General features: G+C 33.2%; 5 protein-coding genes across 7 annotated transcripts; 2 read left to right on the top strand and 3 right to left on the bottom strand.

Annotated features, from left to right (window-relative positions):
* Positions 1–79: 79 nt before the first annotated feature.
* LOC107369504 (pancreatic lipase-related protein 2) lies at positions 80–3499 on the top strand. The gene is made up of 3 exons (XM_015937464.3): positions 80–536; positions 1847–2695; positions 2921–3499. Exons 1-3 carry the CDS (start codon positions 455–457, stop codon positions 3367–3369), a joined length of 1380 nt encoding a protein of 459 aa, XP_015792950.2. The 5' UTR covers positions 80–454; the 3' UTR covers positions 3370–3499.
* Positions 3500–9093: 5594 nt separating this feature from the next.
* Positions 9094–12886, bottom strand: LOC107369398 (organic cation transporter protein-like). Of its 2 annotated transcripts, XM_089268802.1 has the most exons (8): positions 12017–12723; positions 11739–11935; positions 11411–11622; positions 11245–11338; positions 11063–11169; positions 10847–10967; positions 10222–10294; positions 9094–10158 (listed from the first exon to the last, which is right to left on the bottom strand). In XM_089268802.1, exons 1-8 carry the CDS (start codon positions 12584–12586, stop codon positions 9310–9312), a joined length of 2223 nt encoding a protein of 740 aa, XP_089124928.1. In that variant the 5' UTR covers positions 12587–12723; the 3' UTR covers positions 9094–9309. The 2 variants fall into 2 exon arrangements, with proteins under 2 accessions (XP_089124928.1, XP_025018114.2); XM_025162346.2 differs by having other exon boundaries at positions 11245–11622; positions 12017–12886.
* A 1439-nt stretch (positions 12887–14325) lies between these two features.
* Positions 14326–17751, bottom strand: Taf5 (TATA-box binding protein associated factor 5). The gene is made up of 4 exons (XM_015937427.2): positions 16444–17751; positions 16184–16377; positions 14787–15175; positions 14326–14706 (listed from the first exon to the last, which is right to left on the bottom strand). Exons 1-4 carry the CDS (start codon positions 17633–17635, stop codon positions 14595–14597), a joined length of 1887 nt encoding a protein of 628 aa, XP_015792913.2. The 5' UTR covers positions 17636–17751; the 3' UTR covers positions 14326–14594.
* A 12-nt stretch (positions 17752–17763) lies between these two features.
* Positions 17764–19661, top strand: LOC107369471 (uncharacterized). Of its 2 annotated transcripts, XM_089269265.1 has the most exons (2): positions 17810–18648; positions 18721–19661. In XM_089269265.1, the coding sequence occupies exons 1-2, from the start codon at positions 17898–17900 to the stop codon at positions 19392–19394; spliced, it is 1425 nt and encodes a 474-aa protein (XP_089125391.1). In that variant the 5' UTR covers positions 17810–17897; the 3' UTR covers positions 19395–19661. The 2 variants fall into 2 exon arrangements, with proteins under 2 accessions (XP_089125390.1, XP_089125391.1); XM_089269264.1 differs by having other exon boundaries at positions 17764–19661.
* LOC149093360 (transcription initiation factor TFIID subunit 5-like) lies at positions 19656–20229 on the bottom strand. The gene is made up of 2 exons (XM_089269266.1): positions 19983–20229; positions 19656–19916 (listed from the first exon to the last, which is right to left on the bottom strand). The coding sequence occupies exons 1-2, from the start codon at positions 20161–20163 to the stop codon at positions 19735–19737; spliced, it is 363 nt and encodes a 120-aa protein (XP_089125392.1). The 5' UTR covers positions 20164–20229; the 3' UTR covers positions 19656–19734.
* Between the last annotated feature and the right edge of the window lie 1047 nt (positions 20230–21276).

Below are 21276 nucleotides of genomic sequence, written 5' to 3'. Positions count from 1 at the left end.
GTCAATACAAGAAAACAAAGTGGGAAGGGAAAAGTCACCAAGCAGTTCATTGAATGGCTCTCATAAGCGGAATAGGAAATGTTAACAGTGATGATCAGGCTGATGTAAAAGGCAGAGAGGATGACTATTAGATGGGCAAAAATTTGGAAAGAAAAAGTTGTCCAACCACTTTAACATCAACATCTTGTTTTGATGGCAATGATACAGTTAATGTTTGTTGTTTAACTTGATCAAGATTTTTTTTCTTGGACAGACAAACAGTAACAACATCACTCTTAAAATGGTTACCCACCTTTTACCAGCATCTCTTTTCATCTGGCGTTGAGTTTTCACCCCATTATTTTGCAAAAATTTCACCGTAATTCATTGAAATTCAGTCTCGACCGATTCGCCCAATCTCATCAAAACATTAGTGCTTGGAAACCAAAGTCTATCAACTGAGCAACAAATCAAAATGATTCCATCTAGAAGTTTAACTCTGGTTGCATCAGCAAGTCTTTTATTTACCTTAGTGATTCTGTTTAAACCATGCACAGGTAAGTCATTTAGTCATTAAATTTGATCGTATTTCAAAAAGCTACATTAGTAGTCAGTAAAGAGTTGATTAGTAAAACTCTTTGACAGTTGATTGTAAAGTAATTGTCAGAGGTTTCCTCATAGACATGAGTGAATCCAAAATAATGTTAAATAAGGTGAAAACAAAGTCAAATTGTCTTCTCCTTAATCTTTCCCATGTCCAGTGTAAAAGGTAACAAGGAAATCAAAATTTGTTGTTTATTTTGATTTGTTGAAGATATATTTGAAATAGAAACATTTGCCGTAAATTGCATCAGAATAAACAAGATGATCTCTTGATAATGTATCTGTTTACGTCCAGTCTTGTTGCTTTCATTGTATACTTTTCAATACAAGCAATGTTTACCATTTCAACAATGTTAATAGCAAAAATTATTAACAACAAACTTTCAACTGAACAATTGAATGGCTGATAGCCTTTTAGAGACAACTTTATCATGTATTTTTAGTCTCTTCCTATTGCTCTTCTTCCTGTCATCAGTTCCGAAGGGCTTTAACCAATTGAAAATGTGGGTTTTGCCGGTGTTCAAAGTTGTTTACAAAAATTTGTTTACAAAAAGCTGTTTAAGTCATTTTATGCTGAAAAATATTGAAACTTGAAAAGGTTTAATATTTGAGCTGATTGATGGTTATTATTAATTTAATAGGATGCAATGGAAACTAAATCAGATGGATTTTCATGAAATGTCTGGAATAGGCTTTGAATCTTCTCAAGAGCTGGTCTTTTCTCAGTGTTTCGTAACTTACACACTTGATGAGTTATCCGTGTCGACAAATGTTAAAGTTGTTGGATCGTCCTGTATAATGTACACTGCTTTGTAAACAGGTCATCATCATAATCATAATTATCATCATGATCCAGGATTTTAATTATTTACCATTTGCTCATTGGGAATCTTGCCAGAAACTAATGATTGTAAACCCGTTTTTTGGCGATGTTATGCGTTACCTAATCAAGTAGCCTCTTAATAACATTTCAATCATTACTTCTGTCAACTAAAAGTAGCAATAGTTCCACTAGCCTCACATGAAGGTTAACCATTTTAGCATCAATTACCTTGTTTTTGTATCAACAATTGCAACCGAAACTTTCAATAGTAAACATAATAATTTATTAATTAATAATGAAGATATTGTTTCGGCAAAATTACGCATTCCTTGATAAGACTTGTATTTTTGTGTTTCTTTAAATATACTTGATGTTGATAGCTTTGATTTTATAGCAATATTTTAATAGTTACTAATTGTTTCTCCTTGTTTCATTAAACAGCCACAAATATTAAATTGAGAACAAAAAATTGGAATATTTCGATGGAAACAAGCATTGGATCAATTTTGTCTGGTTTTAGTGCTCTTCTTAATTCAGGGATTGATACAATTAGTCGCTCAGTTAGCTCGGTAGCCAATCATCCAAATCTGAGTCGCATTGGTTTAACCTCGGCTTTAACCCTTGGATCATCATCTAAATCATCTCAACCATCTTCACCATCAAACTCTACTTCATCTTCACCTTTTCTTCTTTCAGCTCTTGACCCATTTGTAGCCTCAATGATGTCTGCCGTTGAAAAGATTTCTGCCAATGGATGCTTTTATCGAGGTGAAATTTGTTACAAGAATCTGGGATGTTTCAATACAGGTGAATCAGCATCCAAACGAACCTGTTTCCTTCCCGAATTGCCATCTTTCTTGAGAACCAAATTTCTTCTTTACAAATCACCGGAAGAAAATCCAATTCAATTGAGCTATGAAGATGAGGAAACCCTTTCATCCGTTCCAACCTCAAGTAAACTTGCCTTTATAATTCATGGTTACACTGAGAGTGGAAGTGAAAGCGATTACATTGAAATGATGCAGCGTCTTTTGCGCTTCACTGATGTTGATTCAGTGATCATAGTTGATTACCGGGTAGCTGTGAGAATCGGTAATTTCCTTAGAGCCATTGCTAACACCGAACTGGTTGGACGTCAGGTTGCGTTGCTCATTGAAAAACTTCGTATCCATCGGTCAATTAACCCTAAAAACATTCACCTAATTGGTTATTCATTAGGAGCCAAGGTTTCTCATTTCGCTTGTTCCTGGGGTAACAAACTGTTTGGTAACAAAATTGGACGAGTCACTGGTAAGTTACCTACAATATTACCTTAACCCAAATGACAGACTTTTATTTTACCCAAACAAAACCAAAATTAAAATTACGAAGTAGATATTAAAGCAAAGATTTTGAGGGATTAAAGCGATCATCAAAATTGAAACAGTTTAGTCAAGTGTTTCAAGATTGTTTGATTTTGGGCCATTTCAGCCATTATTTCAATGCTAATTTTATTTCTATTGTCCTTTTTGCTAGGTCTTGATCCAGGTGACCATTTGGGTGATACAGACACTGAAACAACATTGAATGAAAACGATGCTGATTTCATTGACGTAATTCACTCTTCTGGATTTGATGAAAATTCACCCATCAGTAGCCTTAGAGCCGGTCGTTTTGGTATTCCCGAACCAATGGGTCATGTCGACTTCTATCCAAATGGCGGTTATAAGCAACCTTGGTGTACCAAAGCAACCAACTTCCTATGTGATCACGTAGCTGCTCGACAATTTTTCATTGCCTCCATTGTTGAGTGTAATTTCAATACTGTACAATGTAAACAGTTTAACATTTGGGAAACCCATAATCCCTGTAAAGTGATTGATACTAGTCCAAAGTCATCATCCATTATGGGTTATTATAGCAAAGAAAGGCCCGGTCGCGGAATTCAATTCATCAAAACTGCTGAAACATTTCCATTTTGTTGATTTTTTTATCAGCTCTTTTGTTCTGTCTTGAAAATGATTCAATTTTGTATGTATTTTGATTTATACAATGCAACCAACCCACCTTAATTACATAAGTTATTATTTATAAATAAACTATTTTTGACTTGAATTGACGTCACAATTGAAAGTAATTTTACAATTCTTTAAGCGAAGGTCTATTCAGTTCTATCAGATAAACTATGAGGGGAAACATTTAAAATCCTTATACTCAATTAGATGAAAAATCATCAATGAACAAAAGAATTAATGACTTTCTCAATCCGAGATTCTCTAGAAAATGGTTCAATTTTTATTGATTTTGATGACTGTGTTAGATTGATTGAACTTGAATCCAAATTTGAACGAAATTCCAGAGAGATTAATCGTAATAGAAGTGATTTTCAGGGGGAAATTATCGAAATGATTCAGCTTTCTTTGACAATGAGAACTGTAGAGATGCAAGTTTGGGAGAGTTGGCTATTTGTCAAATTATTAGATTAATTTTCACAGAAACCAAATAGTCTTTCCATATTTTCTGGTTCAAAATTGATTGAATCTTAATTAAATTTTGATCAGTTCCAATGATGGTCAATACTCGATACTTCCAGGCTTGATAAAAGATCTAAGGTTGTTACTAAAAAGACACAAATAACACAATTATCACAATTATACACAAATTGAGACACAAGGCCGAAACGGGTAAAAATAAACTTCTCACAAATTTAGATTCTGTTGGTTTGTAGGGACATGAAAACTGAATCCATTTGTGCGATTTAAAAGTTACTCGGATTCACAGTTTTCGTGGAAATCGAATCGAAAGTTGAAACTTCGATCGCTTTTTGTACAATAAAGGAAGCAGATTTATTCATCAAACTTATTTTACTAATTTGAATTTTGATGATCAACCAGAAAATGTACATATTTTGAGAAATAGAAACTTTCTTTTTCTGTGAAACAGATTAGTTCGATTTATAGTTAAACCGATCGATTTCTGTTACTGTAACAGTTAGCGAATTGAAACTTATATTTTGTGTATAAAAATTGATAGTAAACATCATGCATTGAAAAGTTTTAACAATTTAACAACAGTTCTCTTGATTTTTAACATTAACCCAAAAACTTTGAACCTCGATATTCCGAGTATGGTAACATCTACAGTCATCATTTTTTCACCAATCCAATCCTTTACTAATTAATAATCGAATTCAGCTCGATAAATTTCAATAAGCGCGTTTGGGTCATAATTTTTGCGCTGTAAATGACTTGTAAACAGCTTAAACAACAAAACAAACTCATTAAAACCCATTTCTTGGTAAATAAACCAATTTTCTGGTTACACTTGCAAATGTAATGAAAAAAGTACTGCTAAAGACTCGAACATTTAAGCAAAAAGCTGAGACTTGGTGGATTTTCAGGGACATAAAAACTAAGTCCATTGGTACTATTAAATACTTTATCTGATGGACAGTTTTTATAAAAATTGAGGTCAAAGTTGAGACTTCGATAGCCTTCTGTTCTGCTATTAAAGCAGATTTTTTATACAAACTCATTTTAATGATGTGACTTTTGATGAGCAACCAGAAAATGGTCTTATTTTGAGAAATAACATTTTCTTTTTTCGTAAAACAGATCAAGTCCGATTTTCAGTTAAACCGATTGTATTCTGTGGCCTTATGATTAAGCGAGCTGAAACTTGTTATTTGTGCACAAAAATTGTTGAAACACAGCATGAATTGAATGGTTTTTTCAGTTTATGGACAGTTCTCTAGTTAATGGCCATTAGCCTAAAAACTTTGACTCTAAATATATCGAGAATGGCCTAACTCACAATCACCATTATTTGATCAAATGTTAACTTTTATCATGTGCTATGAGATATTGAAATATTGAATCATTCATGATTCTGCAATAAAAAATATAGCATTGTATTTGTTTGTGTTGCCAGTTTTGAGCTTGCATTATAAAGCTAAATGGTTTCTCAAACAAAAATCTAATGTGATAGAATGATATTCATTATAAATCAATCAGTTCAGCCATAATTCGGTATTTTTGCATAACTTATAATAGCCCATAATATAATCTAATATTTGATCAAACAATGATGCTTGTAGGTGCTAACACTATCGAAATATTGAGGCTCGAAGTTTTCAAACCATTGGTCAGATGCAAGAGACCTGCCAGTAAATTGAAAAAATTAATTAATCAATGATATTTGCCATTAATTTTTATACACAAATAATAATTTTCAGCCCTTTGACTAACACGGACCGAGACTAACTGAAGTTTAATTCAAAATCAAACTGATCGCTTTTACGCAAAAATTAAAGTTTTTTCTGTCAAAATAATTCCATTTCTGGGCTTTTCATCAAAGGTTACATTAGCCAAATGAGTTTCATGAAAAAATCTGCTTCCATAATTGCAGAAAAAGCGATCGAAGTTTAAACTTTGAACGCGATTTTCTCGTGAACTAGGGACTAGAGAAATCTTTAACTTGGACAAATGGACTCAGTTTAGTTGTCCCTACAAACTGACAGAAGTTTAAATCTGAAAGAATCCGATTTTAACCGCTTAAAGCCCATTTTTCTTGCATTATTTGTTTATTTTGTGTCAGTTTTGGCAGAAATGAGAGAATTGTGTTAATCTTTTCTTTTTAGTAACCATAAATGTACTGAAATCTCAATGTTTTAATCAAATCTTTTTCTTTTTTGGTCCAAAATTTTATTCATTGGCCTTTTATACTCATCAGATTTGTTGTGATGTAAATAACGGTCGATCACAGTGATCTTGTTCAATAAATAATAATAAAAAGACACAACAAACACATTTCTGCACAAATTGACACAAAATGAACAACTAATGCTAGAAAAATGGGCTTAAAGCGGTAGAAATTGGTTTCTTTCAGATTTAAACTCTTTCAGTTTGTAGGGGAATCTAAACTGAGTCCATTTGTTGAAGTTAAAGATTTCTCCAGTCGCTAGTTTACGAGAAAATCGTGTTCAAAGTTTAAACTTGGATCGCTTTTTCTGCAATTATGGAAGCAGATATTTTCATGAAACTCATTTGGCTAATGTAACCTTTGATGAAAAGCCCAGAAATGGAATTATTTTGACAGAAAAAACTTTAATTTTTGCTTAAAAGCGATAAGTTTGATTTTGAATTAAACTTCAGTTAGTCTCGGTCCGTGTGAGTTAGAGTACTGAAAATTATAATTTGTGTATAAAAAGCAATGGTAAACATCATTGATCAATTAACTTTTTCAATTTGCTGACAGTTCCCTTGCATCTGGCCATTGGTTTGAAAACTTCGAGCCTCAATATTTCGAGAATCGTAGCCCCTAAAACTTGCATTCTTTGATCAAATATTAGACTCTATTATGGGTTATTAAATATCATTACAAAATAACGTAGTAATTCTGAACTGATTGATTTATAATGAATATCATTCTATCACATTAGATTTTTGTTTGAGAAACCATTTAGCTTTATAATGCAAGCTCAAAACTGGCAACACAAACAAATACAATGCTATATTTTTTATTGCAGAATCATGAATGATTCAATATTTCAATATCTCATAGCACATGATAAAAGTTAACATTTGATCAAATAATGGTGATTGTGAGTTAGGCCATTCTCGATATATATAGAGTCAAAGTTTTTAGGCTAATGGCCAATAACTAGAGAACTGTCGATAAACTGCAAAAACTATCGCGTTTATAATATACTCCAGCAATTTTAATGGACTGGTAGTAAGTTTCAGCTCTCTAACTTTTATGGCCACAGAAAGCGCACGGTTCAACTGAAAATCGAACTGATCTGATTTACAGAAAAACGAATTTAGTTTTTCTCAAAAATTAGTGCCTTTTCTGGTTAATCATCAAAAGTTACATTAGTAAACTGAATTTCATGAAAAAATCTGCTGCCATAATTGCAGAAAAAGCGATCGAAGTTTAAACTTCGAAGCCGATTTTCTCGTAAACTATCGACTGGAGAAGTCTTTAACTTCGACAAATGGACTCAGTTTAGATGTCCCTATAAACTAACAGAGTTTAAATCTAAAAGAAATAAATTTTCACCGCTTTAAGCCCATTTTTCTAGCATTAGTTGTTCATTTTGTGTCAATTTGTGCAGAAATGTGACAATTGTGTTTGTTGTGTCATTTTAGTATTATTTATTGAACAAGATCACTGTGATCGACTGTTATTTTCATCACAACCAATCTGATGAGCATAAAAGACGAATGAATAAAATTTGGATCAAAACGAAAAAGATTTTATTTAAACTGCTGAACAAATATTAAGGTTTCAGTCTATTAATGGTTACTAAAAAGCAAAGATTGCCACAATTGTCACATTTCTGCACAAACTGACACAAAATGAACAACTAGTGCTAGAAAAATGAGCTTAAAGCGGTGAAAATTGATTTCTTTCAGATTTAAACTTCTGTCAGTTTATAGGGACATCTAAACTGAGTCCATTTGTGCAAGTTTAAGTATTTCTCTGATAGATAGTTTACGAGGAAATCGCGTTCAAAGTTTAAACTTCGATCGCTTTTTCTGCAATTATGGAAGCAGATTTTTTCGTGCAACTCATTTGGCTATTGTAACCTTCGATGATAAGCCCAGAAATGGAATTATTTTGAGAGAAAAAACTTATTTTTGCGTAAATCAGATCAGTTCGATTTTTAGTTAAACCAATTGCTGTCTGTGGCCGTAAGAGTTACTTAGCTGAAACTTACTATCAGTCCACAAATATTGTTACTTAACATCCTTGATCAACTAATTTTTTCATTTCATCGGTAATTCGCTTGGTTTTGGCCATTTGTCTAAAAACTTTGACCCTAAATATTTTGAGAATGGAATCACTCACCTCCATTATTCTTTCATCAAATATTAGATTTTACTATGGACAATAACAATCTACTTCTGAATGCCGAATAAAACTTGAGCTAATTCATTTAATAATAAATATTATTCTGTCACATAAGATTTGTGTAGCCATTTAGTTTTATAAAGCAAGTTTAAAATCTATCAATATAAAGTAATACGATACCATAACTTTTTATTCTAGTACCATGAATAATTTAATATTTCAATTTATCATAGCACATGATAAAATTTAACATTTGATCAAAGAATGATAATTGTATGTGATGTCAGTCTCGATATATTTAGGGTCAAAGTTTTTAGGTTGATGGCCAAAAACTAGAGAACTGTCGATAAACTGAAAAAACTATTGAATTCATGATGTGTTCCATGGATTTCTATACATTGGTAGTAAGTTTCAGCTAAGTAACTCTTACGGTCACAGAAAACAGTCGATTTAACTGAGAATCGAACTGATCTGATTTACAGAAAAAGCAAAGTTTTTTCTCTCAAAATAATTCCATTTTTGGGTTCTTCATCAAATGTTACATTATTAAAATAGATTTCACGAAAAAATCTGCTTCCATAATTGCAGAAAAAGCGATCGAAGTTTAAATTTTGAACTCGATTTTCTCGAAAACTATCTATCAGAGAAATCTTAAACTTGCACGAATGGACTAAGTGATGGACTCACTCATTTGTCCCACAAACTAACAGAGTCTAAATTCAAAAATTCACCCGTTTTTGTCCATTTGTATGGTTAAACCAATATTTATCATATTTATTAATAAATACCAAAAAATACTCTTTAACTTTATTAAGTCAAACTTTATATTATAATTCATTGAATTAGCATTCATCTGATTATTAACAATACTAAAGCATATCATTTATTTATTGAAACAATCGAAACGATCAAAATTGGAAAAAATCTTAACAAGAAAACATAAAACTGAAGGCAAATAGTCATTCAGCTATTGTATTTAAAATTATCACAGATTGGTTGATTAAAATTTACTCCTCGATGTTGTAGTTAAAGATTTAAAGAGATAGATTCAGTTGAAAGTGAATTACAATTTAAAGCTTCGTTTCTGAAACTTTGGAAACACTATTCTCAATAATAACTACGGCTGAAGTCTCATCGTCATCGATGGCTGATCCAATAACATTGTTACAATTAAGCGTTCCACTATTGGGGAAAATTTGAAGATCTCGGAATGATCTATTTGTTTCAATGGTATTTCTGTTGTGAAGTAAGTGATTAGATGATAATTGTTGCTGTTGATGTTGTTGTTGACTCTGTTGTTGTACAGGATAATGATTTATAATATTAATTGGCTGTTGATTTTGGTGGTTATACGAGGGTGAAAATAAGTGCCAATTACCATTATCTACAAACATATCATCAATCTCGGTTATTTGGGAGCTTTGAGCCTCACTAATCACCATTGAACTTCTTGGATTCATTCTTTCACTATCTGGATTAATTAGTTGACTATTGATTACATTTGATGGTCTCATGTTTAAATTGTAATTATCACAAGTTAATTGATTCTCGATAGGAAGTCCAAGTTCATCTTCATAATAACAATCTGGTGGTGGAAATTGGTGTTGCTGCAATTGATTTTCCTGGTTTAAATTCTGCTGCATAATCAACTTGGCTTCAGTTTTAGGATCTATCGGTCCACAAATACCAATGTCACACGAATTCTTCATATAATTTGAATTGATACTCTTTATCTGTCTAAAGCCACTTATCGAGGATCGACTGATTGTTGTTTGGGGTGAACTACGATTTTCAACATCTGATAATGTATTTGGTAAAGGTTTACGCCAAAAATCTGGAAACAGAAGTGATAATCCTCCAGCAATCATAGATAGCGATCCACATAGTCCGATAGGGATGAAAGGAGCGATGAGGTTGGCCTGAGTATGTAAAAATTTGAATCAATTATTGCAGTTCTAATTTTCATTATCATTACAACTTACAAGTACAAGCAAATTAGGAGCTGACATTTGGCCAACGATTCCCCAGCCGAAACAGCAAGCAAAACCAATCGCTCTTTATTGATATAATGTAAGGATTGATCGAGTGAAATATTTCCAATTAAGAGTGTTTGGTGGCAAAAATAAAGAAATAAAATTCATAGTTAATATGAGAAAATCAATTAAAAGATTGGAAACTGAATTAGTGCTTTAGCTGATTCAATGATTGGATTGAATTTAACTTTGAAAATGGCTATTCTAAAGCAAGTGTGATTTCAATTCAAACTGATTTTGTTGTATTATTAATTTTAAATGAATGTTCAACTTTTAAACAAGCATTCACCTCAAACTTTAATTAAAGTTGAAATGAAAGTAAAATCTGATCTAAAGATAAGGTTCATTGAATTTTGATTGTTTCTAACTCAAACTTGGTAAAAAGTCTTGTTGGTTAATACAAAAAGTACAATCAACATATATTAATTAGACAATTGACCCTAATTATTTGTTAAAATAGATGTTGATTATATTTGCAAACATTTTTTATTTTGCACTTTGTTCACTTTCAATCATTCCAATTCAGCTTTGTTTTGATGGTTGTTTGAAAATGATTCAAAAATTTGTCTTTTACCTAATTCCAGTTGGTAATGTTTTAATTGTATGATACCAAATGAAGATGGGTAAAGTCATGAGTAAAGTACGAGCTCCTGAAACAAGTGTTGATGGGATCAATAGCAATTGATATTCATAGCCTGTTGATATAAAGAGAAGATAAAATGATTAATTATTTAAATCTTTGTGAAATTGGTAAATGAAATGAGAAAGAATCATAAGTCATGGCTATTACCATCTCGATTGGGATTAACTGGAAAAAACTCTTCAAGCGAAATCGCGATCATCATAAGAAGTCCACTTAAAATAAACAGCAAAGATTGAATTGATCGTGGCCCAAATCTGTATTTGATTAAGCAAAATTGGCGAATTAAAAGTAATTATGATCAATTTAGTGGAAAATCTAGCGTTACTAACCTCATAGATACATGATAGATTAATGTGACAGCGCCTAAATCCATAAGGCCACGGTAAAAGTAATCGGTATGTTTAGTTTGGTGAAGACGTAATACTTGGGAATCGGTGACGTTAATTGATAGGTAAGTGACAAAAAAGAAGTAAAAATGACATAAAAGGTACCAACGGAGTGAAGGCGATGAAAATTGAGACCAAATGTTGTGTCTTTTACGACTCAGGCCATCACAACTTTTAATCAAGTTGAGAAAATTTTGCAAATGTAATCTGAAGCTGGGTGGCATCGATTTACCATTCTGTTTGCCCAAATTTTCCATTAAGTTTTCTGTTTCGACCATTTTTCCCTCCGATATTAACCATAGAGGAGATCGAGGAAGAATCCTGATGGACAAAAGCAAGAAAATTTATTAAAAATTAATGTGAGGATGAGCTTAAAAAGATTGATTCTAATTTTTACTTTTGTTACAACAGTATTGAAAAGGTTTGTAAAATCATACCATAGATGGGCAAAGAAAACGACTCCAGGAGCAGAAATTGCTAATTGAATGTATCTCCATGATGAAATTAGCCACATAATTAGAGGAACAACCATTGATGAAACAATAGCAAAGGCAGCATAATATACAGAGGCTTGAAATTGATACGGAGAAGGCATGATTTCCATGAGAAGAACATAAGATGCGATTTGAATACCCTGATTAAGAAAGAAATATTTAGTTTAATCAACTTATAAAACAAGCTAACATAATGGCATTTCATTTTGATTGCTTCTTACCGTTAGGAAAAAATTTTGTAAACAAAACGCGACTCCAAATGAAATTATATCTTGAACAAAATGCATTGAAAAGGCAATGGCAACGAATAAGTATAAAGCCAGTAGAAGAGCTGATTTACGCTCAAATCGATCAGCAATTATACCAATCATCAATCCACCCACGATTGATGAAATTAATGAAACATAGAAAAGTAAAGTAACGAAATACGATCGATCACAAACTAAATTCCATTCAACTATTGGATTGTGTTGACCCTCGTATGGACGATATTCCCATCCTGAAGAGCATTTCGTGGTTCCCTTCCAATGAGCAAAAGGATCAATGTACATTTCACATGAAGCAAATTCAGTTGTCCCTGTTTTATCATTTGTCACTCGAGGAATCCATTCAGCCTCATTAGAGCCATTACGCTGCCAAGAAGGTATAAAACATCGGTGAGGAACATCATCCATATAAAATGACCAAAGATGACCAGAAAATGAGATTGGAATTTGAAGGCAACAAAGTAAAAAACCAATGAAAAGCTGGTAGCGACCAGGGTTACCCAATTGGAGAAGCACATAATCCATGATGATTACAATTTGAACGAACAGCGTATCCACTAGTTTAAACAAAGTCAATATTGATAGACTATAAAACAAAATAATTTTGCAGTTGTACTTGATATGGCAGTTGAATCAAAAATAAATCATATTCCCACAAATAAATGGACCGCACTGATCAATAACCAGGGAAATTTACACCAAAATATGAACACTTTTGATTGTATAAAAACATAACACTTGTAACAGTTAATAAATTTGGTAAACTGAGATTATATGGTGACCATCAAAGGGATATCGCAGTAACGGTAGAAATGTTGTCCAAGAAATAAACACATGTTATAAAGCAAATTAAGGGGAATAATTTGATAAACTTGAAAATATTACTTTTCCAATTAAATTAGAGTTTATGTGTTGACTCAATCTCATCTTCAACAATTAATAATACAATTTGTAAAACTCGATTGTATTACTTAAAATGAGTACAATTGATTACACATATTTGTTCAACCGACAAACAGGCTTTACATCCTTTATCTTATGCTACACTCTATCCCGTCTGTCTCTCTATATCTCGATCTTTCTTATTTCTTATTCTCTTTTTTCTCTCTTTCTCCTTCTTTCTCTTTTCTCATAATTTTCTATTTTGATGACAAAATTAAAAGAAGACCCGAATAATGATAAAAATGCTACCGAACACAGGATAATAGAAGGTTAGTCCTGAAGATGATAACTATTATATTGTAAAGGTGAAAGAAAAAGGTCGTCGTCGTTGATATGATCTCAGTATAAAAGTATAATGGTAATGAGAAGCAAAAATCATGGAACCAAGTCAACAATTAATTCTCAGTTTATTGATGGGTCAAACTTTACTTTTTAAGACTCATTCTATACATTTCATGATGATGATCATCATTATTATCATCATCATTATTGTGATTAAGGAGTGATCCTAGTAAGAAACGATTGACTTAAATCTATTTTAGCTTTACATTGTTCCTTTTTTTTGCTGCAGAAAAGAAAGAAAATGGTCTTGATTTTTTTGAATAACATTTACCTTAACTTTACTATTAAAGGGAATTTCAAGATGTTAAACATGGTTAACCTGGTCACGGAATGAAAGAGAATGATGACCATGGACCGTGAATCAGGTAAGCATAAACTTCTCAACCATTAAAAGGTTAAAATAAGATGAAAATGACAAGTTCAACTTTTTTTTCCTTCTCGCCTTACCTTAAAAATAAATTGTACTTTATTGAGTGAAATTAATGAATTTAGATTTGTTTATGAACAAATTTCGTATCTCACATTGATGACCGGATATAATTAACTGTATTTACAATGAGAGAGTCATTAAGATCTACAAAAATTATCAAATTATATTTCGCTTAAAATATTCAGACTGGAACTTTTTTTGCAGTTTGTTTAGAAAAATTTTTGTCAATCTTTTAAGTAAAGTCCATTTTAAGTTTGTTTACATATTGTAACTTGCTTTCTCGATGGATTTAAAAATTATGATAAGCTAAACTTTTAGGGAAACACAATTTTATTAATTATCTTAATTTTTTCTTTAAATATGAAAATCGGTTTTGCATTTTGTGGTGAAAGTATTATTTACAATAATTAAATGAATCACATTAATAATGATATATTATTTTGAGGAGTTTAAATCACTTCCCATGGTCACATCACCCTTAAAGTCTAAGTCTTCATAATATAAACCCTATTCAAGCCGATTAAATATGTTTATCAATATTGTCGATGAATTATTTGCAATGAATTTTTATAAGTTTTTGAATTTTTACATTTAATTAGTACAAAATAGTATCAAGTAAATCTTTTTGTATATTTAAATATAAGAAAATTTATCAATGCCACGAGAATTTTGCACATTTTTAAAAGGAATTGCGTTTTTCATGAACTTATGGATATGATGGCAGAAATAACAAAATCTAATAAGATTAGATTTTAGCGGGAAAAGTGGATGAAGATGGAAATTTGATATTTTAAGCTAAAGTTTTGGTAAAGAAAATGCCTAATGTAAAACTCCAGCAGCTAGTGCCAAATTCCTTCTGGTAAAATGAATGCTGATGACATTAGTGGCTTTGGTCTTGAATGTTTTCAACAGAATTTTGTCCGTGTTGGTTCTGTGAATAGAGTGATAAAAATATTTATGATTATTTTGTTTATTTACAAGGGTTAGATGATGTTGAAAACAATAGCTTACCTGACAGTTGGAGTTTGAGACATATTCATATCTTCTGAATCAGCTTCATCAAGGAGCTTAGCTAAATCCCAAAGCATGATGCAATCATCGGCTCCACCCGAAGCTAGCATAACACCATCACGACTGATTGCAAGTGTGTAAATCGTCTCGGTATGCCCACTCAGACAGGCAATCAGATAGCCATGAGACAGATCCCACACAAGAATCTTTTTATCTTCACCGGCTGAAATTAAATACCGACCACAGGTTGTAAATAACAATGTATAGATTTTAGCTTTATGGCCAGTAAAATAGCGAACACATTGACCAGTCAAAACATCCCATACTCTGATAGTCCTATCTGTTGATCCTGAGGCAACGTAATTCGAATTGGGGTGGAATTGAATGCACTATGAATGAAATAAAAAAAACAAGTTAAGGATTAAACCAAAGCAGCCAGATAATATTAGTTTGATCATATCAAACCTAATAAAGGGTTGTTGATAAGTAGGGCTTCATTTTGATACATAATTCATGACAATCAAATAATGATTATAATAATTCAATTACTTAATTACAATTCAATCAGTACCTTTTTAAAAGAGCTTGCCAGCTCTATGTAAATTTAACATGGATGGAAAAAAATTCATTTACTCTTCAAAGCCGAAAATTTTATATGAGATTTTCGGGGCTGAAATTCTTGTCTGTTTACAAACAAGAATACAAATAAGGTTCATACCATGCGGAAATATCAATTTTTAAAAGAATTTGGGTCAAATATTCATAATGTATAAACTTTGGTGGCTGGTTAAATATTGAAACTTCGCCTGCTTTCAGGAAAAGGACCCATGCAATTATTTGATCACTTATTAATAATCTAGAGTATTTGCATAGTACAGAGACCTGCCAGTAATTTAGACTGAATTTTAAATGGTCCCTATTGAAGTAGGATAAACTTTTGGGTAAGAGTAAGGTTTATAATGATAATTGTACAAATTATTAATTACTAATATTGTCGCAAACCATGAATATTGAAAGAGGAGAAGAGAAAATTCTGATTAATCATTGATTTCAGCTAAAAAACAATTAAGCTCAAATGAAGTTCACAATAATCACCTGTTCGTCTATTCATTATTAATTTTACCATTGGTTGGCGAAAGTGTGTGATTTTTGAGTTCCGCCTTAGTCCGTAAAACCTTACTCTTACCAAATTTTGTTTTGATTTCACCAAATTTCATTTCTATTTTTTTAGCTATTAATTAACTTAATTTAATTTTCTGGCAGGTCTCTGTATATCCTGAAATTTTGAAAGATTTTGATAAAACATGATAAAACATTTCTGAGTCTAATTGCTGATTGAAAATTGAAACCCCAATTATCAACAACCCTTTAGCAATAGTAACTAATTTAAATCTTACATCAACATCGGAAAAATGACCAACAAAAAACCTTAGTGGCTGATGAGAGTCTGTAGCCCAAAGACGAGCTGTGCGATCGTGGCCACAAGTAGCGAAATAGTACCCATGAGGACTGAAAACAACATCCCAGACTGGAAAGCAATGTCCTTTATAACAACATATATTGGTCCAGGTCTGAAGGCTCCATAGTCTGACTGAAATTAGAAAACGAAGTCAAGTTAATAATAGAAATACCAATCAATAACATTAGAAAGACTTACTTGTTGAATCTTCTGAACAAGATAATAAAAGATTTCTATCTGGACTAAAAGATAAAGAGTATACAGGACCACTATGACCATGTAGAACTTTGAGATCAGTTGCAGATTTTTCGTTCATCATGCGAACTAAAACATCATCAGCTTCCCTATCGATAAGTTCGAGCTCTTGAGCTGATTTCATAGTTTTCAGCTTATTAGGAGTTAATGACCATACTTTAATTGTTGAATCCGAAAGACCCGCGCTAAGAAGAGCAGAGTCTTCTGAGATCTCAATGCATAGCACAGCAATGTTATTATTTACATTTGCATTGAGTAAAGTGTAAAAACAAATAGATGGAAGGGTTTCACTGCTCAATTTCAATCTCTTTGAAGCTTCTCTCATTCTATGAATTTTATCCATTTTTTCAGCATCTCGTAGTTCAGGTAGAGGAATTCTTGTGATTGGTGGAGCATTTGGATCATTCCTTGCTCTTTTAGAAAGTAATGTATCTCTCTTTGATTTTTTTTTCTTGGGCTTTTCTCCTCCTTCTCCAGAAGGATCAACAGTAGCATCATCACCATCATCATCCAATATCGATAAATTTATATCAGGTTCTTTTAATAAACCTACATATACCTTCACTTTGTTAGCATCTCTCGGAGCTTCACCCATCATTCCTCCAAGCGATGCTTCGACTTGTTGCTTATTCCGAGTTAAACCTTCGTAGAAATCGAGAGATAAATGTTCCTGGATTACATTCTGGATAATTGACGTAGATTTGCTAGAATCTTGAAGGTAACGTTTGAGGTAATAGAAAGTATCTTTTGACAATCTTATGGTAAATCTTGACTGTCCATTATTGAAATTATCAATAATTTCACTTTCTTTCATTTGACTTGGTTTTGTAATGATGGCAAGCTTTTTTATATCCTCTTGGTAGAAATCTTCTTGATGAGGACCAAACTTTTCCATAAATTTCTTGGCAGCATCTTCATGATTGTTATAAACAAGTTCTAAGTACATATGAACAAAAACAGGATAATTTAATGTATACAGTTCATATTTATAAGCATCCAATGAAGAATCGATGAATTTATAAAGATTCATATAGCCCTCTTCATATACTCTAGGCTCATGTTCACTTTTGTAGGATGTCAAATTGTTGGATGAGAATGAGATAAATTTGTTGTCCGATTTTTCATAATCAGCCATTGTAGTTGGCAGTTTCACTGATTTAAAACACACAATGATAAAATTTAATTCAATTCGAACCCTTAATCGCCTTTAAGAAGCTTCAGAAAAAAACAAAGCTGACAAACAAAACAAACACTTTTTCTAAAAACTACCTCCAGATGGCAGACCGAAATGGAGCGAAATTGTCGTTATTTTGAAAAAAAACGTTTACTTTGAATTTGAATTTGCAGTTGTAAAGAGTTCTTGAGAAGTTTTGCTATACATTGTGTTCATTGTCAAAATGTTTATGAAAAAGTATAGTTTCCAATCAACTGTGATTAATTTTAATGATGAGGAAGATGAAAGTGACTGGCAATCAGTTATGGCGAAATGCCTTGGCGCCCGACACTTGGCTATGTTGCCTCAAATTCCCGACATCACCATGTCAGACGCTGGAGAGCCTTCTGGCATTTTTTCTTCCATGGAGGACCCAGAAATTGGACGTGATATGGGAAGCATTTGTCACCCCGCCAACTCGCCAATTTTACCAAAAACAATAATCGAAAGGGTACCTAATTCTCCAGTTTCTTCTCCCTTTCCTTCACCCTACCCATCACCTTTCCCTTCGCCATCCCCAGCTTCCACAGAGAGCTCACCCCAGAAATCATCAACGGGTTCACCACAAGTTTCACCTCAACCATCACCAAGACTTTCGTCTCGAAAGTCACTTAGAGACTCGATTCAACCCTCATTCACAGCCTCGCCTCAACCATCACCACGACTTTCGTCTCGAAAGTCACTTAGAGACTCGATTCAACCCTCATTCACAGCTTCGCCTCAACCAACACCAAAACTTTCGTCTCGAAAGTCACTTAGAGACTCGATTCAACCCTCATTCACAGCCTCGCCTCAAACATCACCAAAACTTTCGTCTCGAAAGTCACTTAGAGACTCGATTCAACCCTCATTCACAGCCTCGCCTCAAACATCACCACGACTTTCGAGACGAAAGTCACTTAGAGACTCGATTCAACCCTCATTCACAGCCTCGCCTCAACCATCACCACGACTTTCGTCTCGAAAGTCACTTAGAGACTCGATTCAACCCTCACCACGAGCCTCGCCTCAACCATCACCACGAGCTTCGCCTCAACCTTCACCACAAGCTTCGCCTGAGCCATCACCTCGACGAAATCTCTCTACAAAATCTAATGCTGGTGTGCGACCCAAACGATTTTTGAAAGGTAAAAGAGTTGAAAGATGGAGAGGACAGCATCCTATTTATAAACCTCTGGAAAATGGTTGTTTTGAAGTTTTAGGACTAACTCATGCGAAGACTCCTGATGTAAAGAAAAGAAAACTCACAAGAGTTAAAAAAGAGAAGAAGGTAGCCACAAAGGAAAACCGCTGTAACTTATCCGAATCTTTTGTGGGTAAAAGTGTTTCAACTCGATCTAAAAATGCAGATCTGATCAAATCATTTGAAAATCTTCAATGGAAGAAAAGTAAAGGCAGTGATTCAATCGAACTTGCGTCACTTTTCCGAGACAAAACTAATGGACTCGCTAGTGGTTTTTTCAGAATGAATGGTGTTTGTGAAAAACCATCACAGAAAACAGCTAATTATAAAACTATATATACATTACTGAAAGGATCGGTAGCCTTTAAAATTGCTGATGAGCCCTACATGGTCTTAAACGAATTTGAATCAGTCACTATCCCTGAGCTAACCGGCTATGCTATCAAAAACCTATCAGATGATGAATCTGTATTATATTTCAATGTATACCAACATTAATTTCTTGACTAAAGTTGAATTACCCAGTTATTCACATTCAACTTGAATATTTCAAATCAGCTATAATTTTTGTTTTAATCTAATAACTGGAGATTTGTTGTGATCATGAAAACCATGAAATGTCCTTTTCTGAATCAATTATCTTCCTCTTTTCTTTCTTCCTACTCATCATTATTGATGAAAAACTATGCTCCTCTGTGCTCGATTATGTCCAAAGTATCGAGATATTATTCAACAAACAATAAAGGAATCCCTGACCCAAAAAAAGGTAAATAAACGTTTATTACAATATGCTATAAAACCTTCGTATATATCCTAGTAAAAACCTAGTTATCAACTCTCATCTTAAACTGTAACTAATTTTCCATTCAACCCTACATATAACCATTACAGATAATGAAGGAATTAAACATGCTAAAAGACTGGCTGAAGGTGATCCATCAAAATGTCCTTTTTTGAAAACAGTCAATCCTATGGTATAACAACATATATTGGTCCAGGTCTGAAGGCTCCATAGTCTGACTGAAATTAGAAAACGAAGTCAAGTTAATAATAGAAATACCAATCAATAACATTAGAAAGACTTACTTGTTGAATCTTCTGAACAAGATAATAAAAGATTTCTATCTGGACTAAAAGATAAAGAGTATACAGGACCACTATGACCATGTAGAACTTTGAGATCAGTTGCAGATTTTTCGTTCATCATGCGAATTAAAACATCATCAGCTTCCCTATCGATAAGTTCCAGCTCTTGAGCTGATTTCATAGTTTTCAGCTTATTAGGAGTTAATGACCATACTTTAATTGTTGAATCCGAAAGACCCCGCGCAAACAACACTCTTTCAAAAAACCACCTGCAGATGGCAGACCTTGTGATGGAGGGAATCAGATGTTATTTTGAAAAGTCGTTTACTTTGAATTTGAATTTGCAGCATCAAAGTGTTTCATTTTTCATTGTTTTTTTTTAAAATGTTTTTAAATAAGTATAGTTTTCAATCAACTTTCATCAATTTTAATGATGATGAAGATGAAAGTGACTGGCAATCAGTTATGCAGAAATGCCTTGGGGCCCGACACTTAGCCATGCTGCCAAAAATACCAGACATCACCATGTCAGACGCTGGAGAGCCTTCGGGCATTTTTTCTTCCATGGAGGACCCAGAAATTGGACGTGACATGCCGAATTTTTCTCCACCCGTTCATTCACCAGTGATTTTGAAAACAATTATAGAGAGGTTGCCAACATCACCACCACCACCACCAAGACCCTCTCAATCACCACCACCACCACCAAGACCCTCTCAATCACCATCACCACCACCACCAAGACCCTCTCAATCACCATCACCACCACCGCCAACACCCTCTCAATCACCACCACCACCAACACCCTCACCTCAACCACTACCTCGTGGTGATGAGCGACCCAAACGATTTTTGAAAGGTGTAAGAATTGCACGATGGAGAGGACAGCATCCTATTTATAAACCTCTGGAAAATGGATGTTTTGAAGTTTCAGGAGTAACTCACACGACGACTCCTGATATAAAGGAAAGAAAACTCACGAAAGGTAAAAAAGAGAGGCAGGTGACCAAAAAGGAAAAACGCGGTAAATTATCCGAATCTTTTATTGGTAAAAGTGTTTCAACTCGAATTAAAAATGCAGATTTGTTAAAATCATTTGAAAATCTTCAATGGAAGAAAAGTAAAGGCAGTGATTGCATCGAACTTGCGTCACTTTTCCGAGACAAAACTAATGGACTCGCTAGTGGTTTTTTCAGAATGAAAGGTGTTTGTGAAAAACCAAACCAGAAAACAGCTAATTATAAAACTATATATACATTACTGAAAGGATCGGTAGCCTTTAGAATTGCTGATG

The sequence above is a fragment of the Tetranychus urticae genome, chromosome 3, assembly GCF_039701765.1.
Source record: "Tetranychus urticae isolate SD_2017Ah chromosome 3, NJAU_TeUrti_SD_1.0, whole genome shotgun sequence".
Lineage (NCBI taxonomy): Eukaryota > Metazoa > Arthropoda > Arachnida > Trombidiformes > Tetranychidae > Tetranychus > Tetranychus urticae.
The sequence above is the reverse complement of the archived record's forward strand: the minus strand, read 5'-3'. Positions and strand labels throughout refer to the sequence as shown.

What these genes read in the sequence shown, in the direction of transcription:
- LOC149093360 (XM_089269266.1), bottom strand. Translation starts at nt 20,163, where the DNA reads ATGAAATCAGCTCAAGAGCTGGAACTTATCGATAGGGAAGCTGATGAT. An exon ending in TTGTTCAGAAGATTCAACAA is followed by an intron (nt 19,917 to 19,982) that starts GTAAGTCTTTCT and finishes TTCTAATTTCAG; the next exon opens with TCAGACTATGGAGCCTTCAG.
- LOC107369398 (XM_025162346.2), bottom strand. Translation starts at nt 12,586, where the DNA reads ATGGATTATGTGCTTCTCCAATTGGGTAACCCTGGTCGCTACCAGCTT. An exon ending in ATCTATCATGTATCTATGAG is followed by an intron (nt 11,170 to 11,244) that starts GTTAGTAACGCT and finishes AATCAAATACAG; the next exon opens with ATTTGGGCCACGATCAATTC. An exon ending in AGTTAATCCCAATCGAGATG is followed by an intron (nt 10,968 to 11,062) that starts GTAATAGCCATG and finishes TTATATCAACAG; the next exon opens with GCTATGAATATCAATTGCTA.
- LOC107369471 (XM_089269264.1), top strand. Translation starts at nt 17,898, where the DNA reads ATGTTTATGAAAAAGTATAGTTTCCAATCAACTGTGATTAATTTTAAT.
- LOC107369504 (XM_015937464.3), top strand. Translation starts at nt 455, where the DNA reads ATGATTCCATCTAGAAGTTTAACTCTGGTTGCATCAGCAAGTCTTTTA. An exon ending in TCTGTTTAAACCATGCACAG is followed by an intron (nt 537 to 1,846) that starts GTAAGTCATTTA and finishes TTCATTAAACAG; the next exon opens with CCACAAATATTAAATTGAGA. An exon ending in CAAAATTGGACGAGTCACTG is followed by an intron (nt 2,696 to 2,920) that starts GTAAGTTACCTA and finishes CCTTTTTGCTAG; the next exon opens with GTCTTGATCCAGGTGACCAT.
- Taf5 (XM_015937427.2), bottom strand. Translation starts at nt 17,635, where the DNA reads ATGGCTGATTATGAAAAATCGGACAACAAATTTATCTCATTCTCATCC. An exon ending in TTGTTCAGAAGATTCAACAA is followed by an intron (nt 16,378 to 16,443) that starts GTAAGTCTTTCT and finishes TTCTAATTTCAG; the next exon opens with TCAGACTATGGAGCCTTCAG. An exon ending in TCTCAAACTCCAACTGTCAG is followed by an intron (nt 14,707 to 14,786) that starts GTAAGCTATTGT and finishes CTCTATTCACAG; the next exon opens with AACCAACACGGACAAAATTC.